At 42.2% G+C, this 14,764-nt stretch overlaps 1 protein-coding gene across 1 annotated transcript in view; it reads right to left on the minus strand.

Annotated features, from left to right (window-relative positions):
- Positions 1-3,796: 3,796 nt before the first annotated feature.
- The window catches only part of HECTD2 (HECT domain E3 ubiquitin protein ligase 2), a 131,915-nt gene continuing 120,947 nt past the window's right edge, over positions 3,797-14,764 (minus strand). The window contains exon 21 of the mRNA XM_089692756.1: positions 3,797-12,111. Coding sequence (XP_089548882.1) covers positions 11,991-12,111 — 121 coding nt within the window. The 3' untranslated portion in view covers positions 3,797-11,990. The remainder of the gene's footprint in view (positions 12,112-14,764) is intronic.

Consider the following 14,764-nt stretch of genomic DNA (forward strand, 5'->3'; position numbering starts at 1 on the left):
TGTACCAGAGTCACCAGTACAGCCAGCAACACCTGTACCAGAGTCACCAGTACAGCCAGCAACACATGTACCAGAGTCACCAGTACAGCCAGCAACACCTGTACCAGAGTCACCAGTGCAGCCAGCAACACCTGTACCAGAGTCACCAGTGCAGCCAGCAACACATGTACCAGAGTCACCAGTGCAGCCAGCAACACATGTACTAGAGTCACCAGTGCAGCCAGCAACACCTGTACCAGAGTCACCAGTGCAGCCAGCAACAACTGTACCAGAGTCACCAGTACAGCCAGCAACACATGTACCAGAGTCACCAGTGCAGCGAGTAACACCCAACAGTGAAGCGAGCTACAATGTCCTGGTTGTTAGCCACACCTGTCCCAAAGTCACCAGTGCAGCCAGCAACACCCGTACTAGAGTCACCAGTGCAGCCAGCAACACATGTACTAGAGTCACCAGTGCAGCCAGTAACACCTGTACTAGAGTCACCAGTGCAGCCAGCAACACATGTACTAGAGTCACCAGTGCAGCCAGTAACACCTGTACTAGAGTCACCAGTGCAGCCAGTAACACCTGTACTAGAGTCACCAGTGCAGCCAGTAACACCTGTACTAGAGTCACCAGTGCAGCCAGCGACACCTGTACTAGAGTCACCAGTGCAGCCAGCAACACCTGTACCAGAGTCACCAGTGCAGCCAGCAACAACTGTACCAGAGTCACCAGTGCAGCCAGCAACAACTGTACCAGAGTCACCAGTGCAGCCAGCAACAACTGTACCAGAGTCACCAGTACAGCCAGCAAAACATGTACCAGAGTCACCAGTGCAGCGAGTAACACCTGTACTAGAGTCACCAGTGCAGCTAGTAACACCTGTACTAGAGTCACCAGTGCAGCCAGCAACACCTGTACTAGAGTCACCAGTGCAGCCAGCAACACATGTACTAGAGTCACCAGTGCAGCCAGTAACACATGTACTAGAGTCACCAGTGCAGCCAGTAACACCTGTACTAGAGTCACCAGTGCAGCCAGTAACACCTGTACTAGAGTCACCAGTGCAGCCAGCAACACCTGTACTAGAGTCACCAGTGCAGCCAGCAACACATGTACTAGAGTCACCAGTGCAGCCAGTAACACCTGTACTAGAGTCACCAGTGCAGCCAGTAACACCTGTACTAGAGTCACCAGTGCAGCCAGTAACACCTGTACTAGAGTCACCAGTGCAGCCAGCGACACCTGTACTAGAGTCACCAGTGCAGCCAGCAACACCTGTACTAGAGTCACCAGTGCAGCCAGCGACACCTGTACTAGAGTCACCAGTGCAGCCAGTAACACCTGTACTAGAGTCACCAGTGCAGCCAGCAACACCTGTACTAGAGTCACCAGTGCAGCCAGCGACACCTGTACTAGAGTCACCAGTGCAGCCAGCGACACCTGTACTAGAGTCACCAGTGCAGCCAGCGACACCTGTACTAGAGTCACCAGTGCAGCCAGCGACACCTGTACTAGAGTCACCAGTGCAGCCAGTAACACCTGTACTAGAGTCACCAGTGCAGCCAGCAACACCTGTACTAGAGTCACCAGTGCAGCCAGCAACACCTGTACTAGAGTCACCAGTGCAGCCAGCAACACCTGTACTAGAGTCACCAGTGCAGCCAGCAACACCTGTACTAGAGTCACCAGTGCAGCCAGCAACACATGTACTAGAGTCACCAGTGCAGCCAGTAACACCTGTACTAGAGTCACCAGTGCAGCCAGCAACACCTGTACTAGAGTCACCAGTGCAGCCAGCAACACATGTACTAGAGTCACCAGTGCAGTCAGCCACACCTGTCCCAAAGTCACCAGTGCAGCCAGTAACACATGTACTAGAGTCACTAGTGCAGCCAGCAACAGTAAACCTGATCTCTAGCCACACCAGCCATTGTCATAAGACCAGTGCAGCCAGCCCGTGTCTTACGTGTGTCAGTGATGTCAGAAGAGAACACCAGCAACAGTGTTCCTGATCACCGTCACACCAGTACAATGTCACTAGAGCCAGTATAACCTGCTCACCAGCCAGAACTAGTGTTCTGAATACCATGTCCAAAAACGTTTTTCATTCTGAGCTTGACAGATGGGAGTAGCAGGGAGAAGCTCTCACAGTCTGATTCAGAATAATGAAATCCAGCAAGCACTTTGGGGAATGTCAAGGACATGTCAAGGTGTTTCCAATATCTGTAGAGGAATACCCTGAAAAGCAGCTCCACTGAAAATGTCTTTGCAGATGTAGGGGCACTGAACAGGACTGGACTGGCCATAGGGCACAGCGGGCATTTGCCTGGTGGGCCTGGATTGCATGTCTCTCCCTCTTTATTATCTCTTAGCGGTCTCTGTGTCTCTCAGAACTGACTCTGAAGTTGTGCGCAGTAGGTGAAGCTCTCACACAGTGACTGTCTCTCTCCATAGTTCCCCACTGTTTTTCTTGGTGATTGTCAGTGCAGGGTCCCAGGCGGTGTGGGCAGTAGGGGACCCAGGACAATAATAGATGCAAGCACTGCGGGAGAAGTCCATCCATCCCACCTTCAGGCCACCTTACCTTACCACCTACTCATTCATTGCTTTACCCACTGGGTGCATGCTTGAAGCCACTGCAGTCAGAGGTCACCAGAGACTGGGTGGATTTGGCCACAAAGTTTTGTTTGACTGTAGTAGAGAACCAAGTCGGCAAGGAAGAGGATTTATCCAGCAGTAGACCTTAAAATTTTAAGGTAGCAGCATTCCAGATTACAGACGTTACCTTCCAAAGGCACATTACAGATACCTGCAGAACTGTTAGGGGAATGTCCGCAGTGGAACTGCCCCCTCTGTGTTGAGAGACAGATGTGTTGCAGCCCATATCAATAGGGCAACTAAGCTTAGGGAACAAGGCAAGGCCCCAGGTTGGAAGTGACCATAGTCATCATAGTTACAGTAGGAAAGGACTAGGGATAGGAGTTCAACATGGCTCAAGGAGATGCTTTCTTAGTGATGTCAAGAAAAAGAGCGTGCATACAACACTCCACCCAGTGGATGGCTAAAGGGCTTGATTTCTTGGCATTAACCACTTCTGCAGTACAAATTGGCAGAATGTGAGAATTTTGAGTGCACTCGGCCATGGTGCCCAGCCAATCTTACCTACTCACAGAGTGAGTCAGCAGAGGCAGGGCAAATGCTGAGGCAATGTCAATAGATCTAGACCTGCAAAGCATTTTGTGGTAAGATGATACCAAAACTGGTTCTGAAATGCACTTTACATGCAATCTTGTGCCTAAAGGTCACTTCTAGGGTAGCCCTGCAGCATTCAGTCCCGTAGGGTAGGCCAAGCAGAAATCAGGCCTCGCCAGTTAGCTGCAGTCGTAGAGAGACCAGTTCTAGCAGTAAAGAGGAATCTTGATTGAAAACAACAAAAAAAAAGAAACAAACCTTGTAAACAATAGGTTACATTTTCCACTGCAGAGCGAAAAAAAAAGTCTGTTTGCTAGGGCACTAGTGAAAACCTGAGGCATGCTGCTGGTAACGGAAGAGGGATATACTGGGATGGCCTATTTTTTTTTTTTGTCCAGTCTACATGTAACTGACAGCATAACCTAAAGATGATAGACTTCCTGTGTCCCTCAATGGGTGAGAAAAAAGTAAGCCTTCAGCCTGCTGGCTTGAAGATGGCATTGCGCCTGTGTTTTAATCATTTTAAAAAATAAGTTAAAAAAAAAACTGTGTGTAAAAATGTACAGGATAAATGCCTTAAATGAACAAAAAAAACCCCAAACAAACTAAAAAAAAAGTGAGTACAAAGTGCAGATAATTTATTTTTTTTTTGTACAAAGTATAAAATGTATCCCTAACATTTCTATTGAATTTATAATTTATGCAAACAGCAGTATTTTTTCTGAGGTATTATTCAAACAGTAAACAAAACATCTCATTAATAAATAAAATAAATCCTAAGGCAATGTTTAATTCTCTAAACAAAGTCAGCGCTAAAGCTTTTCATTTAGAAATGTAGAAATTCAGGCAACAATTGTCTTGAGTTCAACATATGTTTTCAAATGCTTCTTTCTACCCAGAAATACTTGCAACAGATCTAGGAAAACACTTAAGCTGAATTCCAGGAACAAAACATTTCATATAAATATATTCCTCAAAAGTCACAGGTCTCTATTACAGGAGGTTCCTGCACAAAGGCAGAGTTTCAAACTGAATTACTGCACAGATCTGTAAGAAATAAACAAAGGACACCAAGATTCAAGTAAGAATACACATGCTTCTTGTATTTAGAAAATATTTGCTTTTCCCGGAGTTCAGCTATAAGTAAAGAAGCTTGAAAAAAGCAGGAAAACTAAAATTAAAAGCGTAACTTGTTGCCCATGATGGCCAATTAAATTCTTTGTTATGTCTGGCACAGAATAAAAGATAAAATTGGACTGGTCACCATGAGCAACAGTTTTTTTTTATTATTATTCTTGTTGTATTTTATTTTTATAAATAGCCCCATTTGTCTACATGAGGCCCCTAGGAAGAAGACTACAGTCACAGACCTACAATAACAAGGACATATGAGACTAACTGAAACATGTAAAAGGGATTTCTTTTGGCATGTGAGCCTAGTGGTCTGTTCTAAGAAATACTTTTTTTAATGAAACTTAATGAAAAAAAAAAGTTTCTTTTGTGATTGGCCGTAGACACTGGAAATGAGATTTGTAAATAGAGACTCCCTAAAGCTCTGTATGGATTGCCACAGAACCCTAACGCAGTACCCATATTCTCCACATACAAAATAGAAACATCAGTGGCAGATCAATCTTCAATATGGCCAGTTTTTTTGTGCACCTTAGGACTGTTTTGCGATGGTTTAATACAAGGAACAGCAAGGGACTATTTTGTAGTTCTATATCAGCTGCAAGTTGTATCATCTGCAGTTCCTTTTTTTGGCACCAAATGTGTATTTCTGCACGGAACTTTCTGAATCACAAAAAAATGTACATTTTTAATGTGACCACTCATGATTCTGAATTCCTAACACTTGTCTAAAGCCTGGTACACACGGAAAATTTTTAGCCCGCTGGGCTGAACGAAAAAAAAAACTGAGGAGGTCTCTACTAAATGATGCGATGTTACTACAGTAATCTCCCCGCTGAGCTACTGTTTTCTGACAGGGGGCCCCCCTGCCAGAATTTATTGGTCAGTGCTCGCAGCCTTTGACTAACAGTGCTGATCGGATGCCGATTGGCTGCTGGTATTCCAGCATGCTCATTGAACAGAAGCCGGCCATGAGATCAGCTTCTGCTAAACAAGGACATGTACACACGGGCTGAATCTTGGCCGGTAGCTACTGTACTGGCTGATTTCAAATGACATTTGGCCCATGTGTATGGGGCTTTACACTACAACCTTCCCCCCCATCTAAGTTGTCTATAACTGGCCATGTGACAAGCAGGGTCCATCCTTTTTTTCTCCAGTATTGGTAGTGGAAGGTTTTTACTGCTGCAGATAAAAGGTGTTGTGTGAGTGCCATTGTTTGCAGAATTGTCTTGTAAACTCAGGTTGCCTGAGCACCACAAAGGGTGTCCATGACAGCCTGAGCTCACACAAAGTGGTTTGAATTTCACTGGAGGTCAATCAACCTAGAAGAGGATCAATGTCACCTCTCTATATGTTGTGGTGTCCATTGTTGCAGGACAGAAAATAATTTATATTGTAAAGCGCTGAGCAAACTGTTGGCGCTATATAAATCCTGTATAATAATAATAATAACGGGAAACACAAAATCTTAGAGTTGTTCTGAGAGTAAGATGTGAGGGGAAATCTTCCAATTTGGACACCTGTTCTGGTGACAAGGGTCCAATATGGGGTTAGCCTTGATTTGGGGAGATTTCCTCCCATTTTGTTGCATCTTTAAGCCCTGGTTCACACTGAAGTGGTGTTGAATTTGCAGCGTTTTCAGTGCGAATTCCGCACCGCATCAGAATCGCACCCCGTTCATGCGAACCGCTGTGGGTGTGTATGTTAAGTTAACAACACCCCGAAAGCAGTCCGCAAAACGAGGTGCGACGTGCAGAATCGGATCGCATAGGTGTGAATACCCATGTGATCTGATTCTAGTGCGGACCCAAAAAAGGGTCCTGCATGTTACTGGTGCAGGTGCGGTGCGATTAGAGCCGTAGAAAATGTATGGCTCCAATCGCACCGCACATAAATCACATGTGATTTGCACAGGAATGCGGTGCGGTTCCTGTACGAATCACATGCGATTTACCACACCGCATATATGTGAACCCAGGCTGAGACTGGAAGTGAAATGAAATCTCCCTGGCAAGACACAGACAGCAAAAAAATAACCTGTACGACGCTGAGTGCAGCAATAGTTGCATCTGCTCAGAATTTGTCACGTTACTTGCCACCCTATGGACAACAGAGAAAAACACTGGCCACAGCAATAGCTTCTCTAAAGATGGCACCGGTGGCTTGTGGTGTGAAGACAGAGTGTGTGTAATTTGTAAAATAAGGCAAACCCAGAGGTATGTTTGCTGTAATAGGCACGCATACACATTATTGCCAGTGATCACAACCCCAACCCCCTCCACACACCACCACCCCTGCATCCCCTTCAATTTTTCATATTTCTCTTTAAAATGATTCCTTCTAACCCTAAAATGAACCCCAAAACTCTTGACTGTAATTATAAACCTAATTTAACATACTACCTAAATCTCGATTATTCCCAAATTGTCTATGCTTTACCACACCAGTGGCAGGGCCAATATGTACCCATATTGAACTATCAGCAAATAAAACTTATGATCTAGCAGTTATGATATAATATGTCTTGCAGTGAGGCTTACATGGCCATGTAGTGCTTTTCAGCAGTAGACTAGGTTTTGATTTATAGAACACATTTGTCCATATCTTCTTGCATTATTTTCTTGTTGGCTTATCTAAAATAGCCCAATGTCTAGTTATGTTGGAGCACAGACAGGATTGCTGTGTACCTGTACAGGGACCAGGAGAATAAAAGGGTCCTTTACTAGGTCATTGTAAGAGTGGAGAAGGTATCTTGCAATTCTGTCTGAACTGGAGCCATCTGCTGTCTGCCCAGATTTGGGACTTCTCTTAAAAGAAAAATAACAGTGTGTAGTAAATTACAACAAGCAGAAACCTGCCTTTAAAAGCCTAATGTAAAATCACTAAGTACGGATTTGGTTGATATGAGTTAACATACATTGCATTTGTTCATTAAACATACATCTAGAAAAAAAATATTGCTAATGTACTGATAGCACTTAAAGTAAGCTGAAATAATGTACAGATATCTTTGAACAAACACGAAAATCAAAATATTGAAGTGAAACCTAAGCTCACCATGCTATGAAAGCAATGATGACCTTATTACCAGGTTAGATTGAGAATACATTAGTGTGCTTACTGAACATGATATTGTATACAATACTGAAAAATGTGCAAGTGGCAGAACAATTGTGGTCACAATGACAGACAACTCAGAAGATACAAGCGTCATAATACATATTTTACATCTACGTTACTAGAAGTGCAACAGATATAAATTTCATACAAGTAAAAAATTTACACATACTGTTTTGCCTGTATATGTCTGATAATGTTGCAAGCTTATAACAGTTCTTTGTTATCTTGCTTTTGTCAAAGTCCATAGAAAACTACATAAATCATTTTTAATTAAATAAACATCATAAATGAGCTTTGTAATGTTATCTTATGACCAGCAAATAGTGACTTCCTAGTTCATAAAATGTGGTCAAAATCATTATTGCAAATTGTCAGTCAAGTATCTTTCATTTGTCAAAGTAAACTTTTTCCTCCAGTATCAACAAATGGTAATGTATTCTACTGGAATCAACATTACAACTCCAAATTATTAGACACAGAAAACCATTTATGAGAGACCTTTTTCTCTCAATGTCATAAACCTTCCCTGCAAAAATAAAATTTTCATGGACACAGTTTTATATATTACATATCAAAAAATAAGACAAAACATTCCTGCGTTAAATATTCTAACCGCATTTTAGGACTGTAGAAATGTGCTACTTTTTATATTTATAACGTACCATAGGTCCACAGAACATTGTATCCAATCGGAGATAAGCTATTAGCATAACAGACTTAATTCATCAAATCTGTGGCTGCTATCTGTTATACATCATTGCACTGTTATTAGACAAGACCATTACAGTGCTGCTTTGTACATTGCTATCTTCTGCCTATTATTATTTTTATTGTAACAGGTTTTAAATTGATGCAGATGCCATTTATGAACAAGCATATTGAGGCACATCATTATTTTTTCTTTCCGCTATTGCTTTAGTGTACAATCTTACAATTTCCGGAAAAAAAAAAAACAGTAAACCCTTCAAACTGGAAATCATTTTTGGGGTTACTGTTTCCCAAAGGAGTTCTGGATTTGGTCTCTGTAGGCTGGTCTCCTAATTTATCAGTTATTTTCAGGCATTTTGGTCATCTTTCATAACAAAAAGTCCAAGAATTACAAGTTATGGAACCGACTGCTGAATGCTTGCATCTACTCCCACCTAAAATAATCATTCTCTTATACCCATTTTTCTCAGTAGTTTTATGGTCAAACTAGAGAAGTACTAATACATTGGGTTGTCTGTTTTGTGCATACCCTACCCAAGTTCTACCTTACCATGTCTACAAAATCCTATCCTGAATTTACAGTCCTCTTTGATGGGGCCTGGCACAGAGAATAAAGGTTGCTATAGATCAAGGGTCTCCAAACTTTCTAAACAAAGGGCCAGTTTACTGTCCTTCAGACTTTAGTGGTTGGAGTACAAAAATGACATAGTGGTCCATCATTGGTATTGATGGGAAGAATAGTGCCCCACCATTGGTATTGGTTGGAGGAATACTGCCCTATCATTGGTACTAGTTGGAAGAATAGTGCCCTATCATTGGTACTGGTTGGAGGAATAGTACCTCATCATTGGTATTTGTTGGCAGAATAGTGCCCCAGCATTGGTAGTGGTTGAAGGAATAGTGTCTAACTATTTATGCCAGTGGAAGGCATAGTGCCCCATCACTGGTATCAGTGGAAGGAAAAATGCCCCATTGTTGATGTCAGCGAGAGGAATAGTTCCCCACTGTTAGTGCCAATGGAAAGGAATGGATGTGGAAGGAATGCCTCCTTGTTGGTATGGAAGGAATGCCTCCTTTTTGGTATCAGTGGGAGGTATAGTGCCCCAAGGGCCAGATAAAGGCAAGCAAAGGGCCACAGTTTGGAGACCACTGCTGTAGATGGTAAAATTACTTTTCTACAGACTTGCACTTAAAGCGATACTAAATGTAATTTTTTTTTTTCTGTAAAATAACAAATATGTTATACTTCTCCTCTTCTCAGGTCCCCCACAGGCTCTCCTGGCTCCTTTTTTCTGCCGAGTGCCCCCCGACAGAAAATGGGGACACCCGCTGCTCCATGTGTCCATTCACACATGGAGCAGTGGCTTGGTCCCACCCACCCCCCTCCCATCTCTCCTCATTGGCTGACTGGCTGTGATTGACAGCAGTGGGAGCCAATGGCTCCCACTTGCTGTCTCAGCCAATGAGTAGGCAGAGACCCAGGAAAGCCATGGCTGTCATACACAGTTGCTGAATTGCTATGGGGTTCAGGTAAGTATTGAAAGGGGATGGGGGTACTGCTGCACACAGAAGGTTTTTTACCTTCATGAATAGAATGCATGAAGGTAAAACCCTTGAGCTTTTACAACCACTTTAACTATTGTGATATCTTTTAATACTCTTGTCCTACCACCCTCAGTAGAGAATGGAACCCATTTACTACATGTGCAACACCAAAATCCAACGCAATATTCATGGCCGCAGCAGAATCTACCATTGCTTTTAATGAGGGATCTTCCCTTCTATGATTATCCTAACCCAGTTCTTGCTTGTTAGTCCTCTATTACTTTATAATACACACAGTGCTGATGATACACTTAAAGCAGCAAAAATGAAATTGTAATATTGCAGCGTACCAACTCTTCAATGTGATTCCTGCATTTGCTTTCTTTTTTTTTTTATAAGGCTTTTTGTGGGTGCAATGCTACCCAGGCTTCTAATAAAAAAAAAAAATAAATGCACTTTTTTTTTTTACCTGCAAAAAGATGTGCATGTATTCTTTTTTTTTTTTAAAGTGGACCTATCCTTTTCCTGACAACAATTCTAACCCTATATCATTTTACTGAACAAAGCTGTTTTTGTTGCAGTCGGCATAACCATTGGAACACAAAAAAATGATTAATTCATTCAAATTAATATTTGCAAAAAGGCAGGATTTTTAATATAGACAAGACAAGCTATGTCCCTTCTGCATTAAAGTATTTTTACCTGCTTGCTGGCAATGTACACTGAGCAGTGCACTCTTATTGCACAACTTGGGCACGTACTGAGATGAATAAACTCCTGCACATACATGGGAGTCATGTCATCCTTGCCCGGGCAATCAAAATGGCTGAAGTTTGAAACCCAAACGATCCCAGCCAAAACATGTCAGCAGAAAGTGTGTGGATAACTTCCCAATCGTGATACAGACAACTGTTAAAAAAAACCCTGACAGACGTTGTATCCCTTTTCTCCTATCCTTTCCCTGTTTTGGCTGGAACTGGGTTTTAAACAATATACTGTATTCTTCCTTAAAAAAAAAAAAAAGATAAATAGGAAAACTTTTATTACAGAATATCAAATATTACTTCTTGCAAAAAAAAAAAAAAAAGTTTTAAACTGAGCCACGTATGTCAGGCCTATTTCATATTCCTAATGATCTAGTCATAATATAAAAAAAACAGGTTTATAGTATAAAAACACGTTAGTAGTATACATCATTCTCTTCCACCTACATTGAAAGCTTTTAGATACGTTTTTTTAAAAAGGCTGAGTTGCAGATCTGATGTTTCTTCCCTTTAATCTCATGCTATGAATGTCTTCTGCTCTGAGGTTCCCTTTTAACTGCTCCCTATACATGAATTTGTCATAACTGTGTATCTTACAGCATACTGGTACTAAATAAATGAAGAGCCTGCCAACAGAACTATATAGATCTGTCCCATAAAGCATCTTGGTTTACAAACTATATCGGATTCATTAATTGCTCTCCACCTACAAATACATTTCATTTTGGATACATTTTTATTTAGGGCGAAGGCCAGATTGGGGTTCCCGCTCCCACATCTGACAATTTTAAAACCACTACTGAACATTTACAGTAGTATTTGGCTAGTGATTTCCCTGTGCTCTTAATGCATGGGCAGTACATTGCCATTGTGATAGGGCAACAAAGTTGCCTGTTGACTTGCTAAGGTGACTGCATGTTGGTAGATGCCATTAACATCAGTGTGTAAGTAGAATATTAAAAGCAGAACAAGTGACAAGCAGTTCCCCTATAGCAATAGCATTAAATGTAACTTTGTTTTAAAGAAATCATAAATATGTACATTATAATTACTGTTCCTAGAGCTCACACAACTTCAATGTTTTCTATTTACAGTAGAAAATAGAAGAAAAACTATTTAATACGTTTCCAGCTCTATATAAATATATCTACATCTTATTAGATTAATAAAGCAACGTAAACCAATGCTGGAATTATAAAGTAGTTTGCTGGCAAACTCTGCTGATCAGAATTAAGCCCCAGGTCAGGGTAATCTAGCAGGTGTGCAGAGAGTCTCTTGTGTTGGTTTCATCATGGGTAATAGACATTCTGCAGGTCTTTCCAGCACAATGGTATCCTTTAAAACACAGTAAATGGAAGTGCGGATGCTAACAGACTCTGTTGATTACAAAGTTTCCTCCTTGCACATCTGAAGTCAGGCATCAGTTGCACGTTCTATAAAAGCAATGAGTTGCCAGCACTGCTGCACTCGTCGCACAAATAAAACATTCTAGAAATTTACAAAGAAAAGGTTGAAGTCTGTAAAGGCCTCGGAGTTTCTTTACTGCAGGCCAAATCCTTCTGCATTGGAAATGGCGATTGTCAGCTTCTGCTTTAATTCCTTCTTTGTTTTGTAGGGGGGTAAACACAGCTGGTTAAAGCACGTGTGTGAAACTGGCAACCTGGAAAAGACAGACACATTAGGAAGTTTATACCAGATACTTGCAAGATGTTAAGCAATCTAAATAGCAATCTAAATCCTTTTTATGTCCACAGGACCCTGTGCCTGGTTGCTATCCACAGTCACACATAATAGTAAAAAAGCAGCAAACCCAAATACTCCTGCGCTTATGGATGGACTCAGTAAAGATTAGGACCACATTGCGAATGTCCTGGATTGTGCACTCCGTGCTGCCCTCAGAGGACCAGGGAAGTCCAAATGTACTGAATAGAGAAAAAACAAACAGAGGGCGCACCGACCTAGTGCATTATCTTAAAAAAACATTTATTAAAGAGAAAAGTAGGTAATGTACTCACAGATGACAATACAGTCAAAGGCACTTCATGAAAGAACAGCTCTGTCCAATCCGCACTACGTGTCTGTCCACAATGGGAACCATGGACTTCCAACAGGCTTAGAAGTCCAGGGCACCCATTGCGGACAGACACGTAGTGCGGATTGGACAGAGCTGTCCTTTCATGACGTGTCTTTGACTGTATTGTCATCTGTGAGTACATTACCTACTTTTATCTCTTTAATAAATGTTTTTTTAAAACATAATGGTAGTTGGAGAAATGTTCAACTTTATTGGCCCTGGTGTCATTGTATGCATCTCTGTGACGGTTATAAAACATTGTTTTGCCTAGCCACTTCAAGACCACAATATTTATTTATTTCAGGTACTTCTATAGTGCCGTCAATTTATGCAGTGCTTCACATATATATTGTACATTCACATCAGTCCCTAACCCTCAAGGGGTGTACAATCTAAGGTCCCTAAATCACATTCATACATACACATACTAGGGACAATTTAGACAAAAGCCAATTAACCTTCAAGCATGTCTTTGGAGTGTGGGAGGAAACCGGAGTACCTGGAGGAAACCCACACAGGCACAGGGCAAACATGCAAACTCCAGGCCGGAGGTGCCATGGCTGGGATTCGAACCAACGACCCTAGTACTGCCAGGAGGAAGTGCTAACCACTTAGCCACTGTGCTGCCTGTATATATACCACATATACACAGTGAGGAGCAGAAGTATTTGAACACCCTGCGATTTTGCAAGTTCTCCTACTTAGAAATCATGGAGGGGTCTGAAATTCACATTGTAGGTGCATTCCCACTCAGAGACAGAATTTAAAAAAAAAGTCAGGAAATCACATTGTATGATTTTTAAAGAATTTATTTGTCTTGCACTGCTGAACATAAGTATTTGAACACCTAAGAAACAGCAAGAATTCTGGCTCTCAAAGACCTGTTACTGTGCCATTAAAAAGTCCACCTCTACTTCACTCATTAATCTAACTTAGTAGCACCTGTCTGAGCTCTTTAAAGACACCTGTCCACCCCACAGTCAGTCAGACGCCAACTACTACCATGGGCAAGACCAAAGAGCTGTCAAAAGACACCAGAGACAAAATTGTGGACCTCCACAAGGCTGGAAAGGGCTACAGGGCAATTGCCAAGCAGCTTGATGAAAATAGATCAACTGTTGGAGCAATTGTTAGAAAATGGAAGAGGCTAAAGACGACTGTCAGTCTCCCTCGGACTGGGGCTCCATGCAAGATCTCACCTCGTGGGGTATCACTGATGATAAGAAAGGTGAGGAATCAGCCCAGAACTACAAGGGAGGAGCTGGTCAATGACATGAAGAGAGCTGGGACCACAGTTTCAAAGGTCACTGTTGGTAGAACACTACGCCGTCATGGTTTCAAATCATGCATTGCACGGAAGGTTCCCCTGCTCAAGTCATCACATGTCCAGGCCCGTCTGAAGTTTGCCAATGACCATCTGGATGATCCAGAGGAGGCATGGGAGAAAGTCATGTGGTCAGATGAGACCAAAGTAGAACTTTTTGGTCTAAACTTCACTCGTTGTGTTTGGAAGAAAAAGAAGGATGAGTTGCATCCCAAGAACACCATCCCTACTGTGAAGCATGGGGGTGGTAACATCATGCTTTGGGGGTGCTTTTCTGTGAAGGGGACAGGACGACTGCAGTGTATTAAGAAGAGGATGAATGGGGCCATTTACTGTGAGATTTTGAGCAACAACCTCCTTCCCTCAGTCAGTGCATTGAAGATGGGTCGTGGCTGGGTCTTCCAACATGACAACGACCTGAAGCACACAGCCAGGATAACCAAGGAGTGGCTCCGTAAGAAGCATATCAAGGTTCTGGAGTGGCCTAGCCAGTCTCCAGACCTAAATCCAATAGAACATCTTTGGAGGGAGCTGAAACTCCATGTTGCTCAGCGACAGCCCCGAAACCTGACAGATCTAGAGGAGATCTGTGTGGAGGAGTGGGCCAAAATCCCTGTTGTAGTGTGTGCAAACCTGGTCAAGGACTACAGGAAACGTTTGACCTCTGTAATTGCAAACAAAGACGTCTGTACCAAATATTAACACTGATTTTGTCAGGTGTTCAAATACTTGTAATACAAATAAATTCTTTAAAAATCATACAATGTGATTTCCTGAATTTTTTTTAAATTCTGTCTCTCAGAGTGAAAATGCACCTACAATGTGAATTTCAGACCCCTCCATGATTTCTAAGTGGAAGAACTTGCAAAATCGCAGGGTGTTCAAATACTTCTGTTCCTCCCTGTAAGTGGTATA

Source organism: Staurois parvus, unplaced genomic scaffold (genome assembly GCF_062004578.1).
Source record: "Staurois parvus isolate SC_StPar_1 unplaced genomic scaffold, SC_StPar_1.0 ptg000604l, whole genome shotgun sequence".
Classification (NCBI taxonomy): Eukaryota; Metazoa; Chordata; class Amphibia; order Anura; family Ranidae; genus Staurois; species Staurois parvus.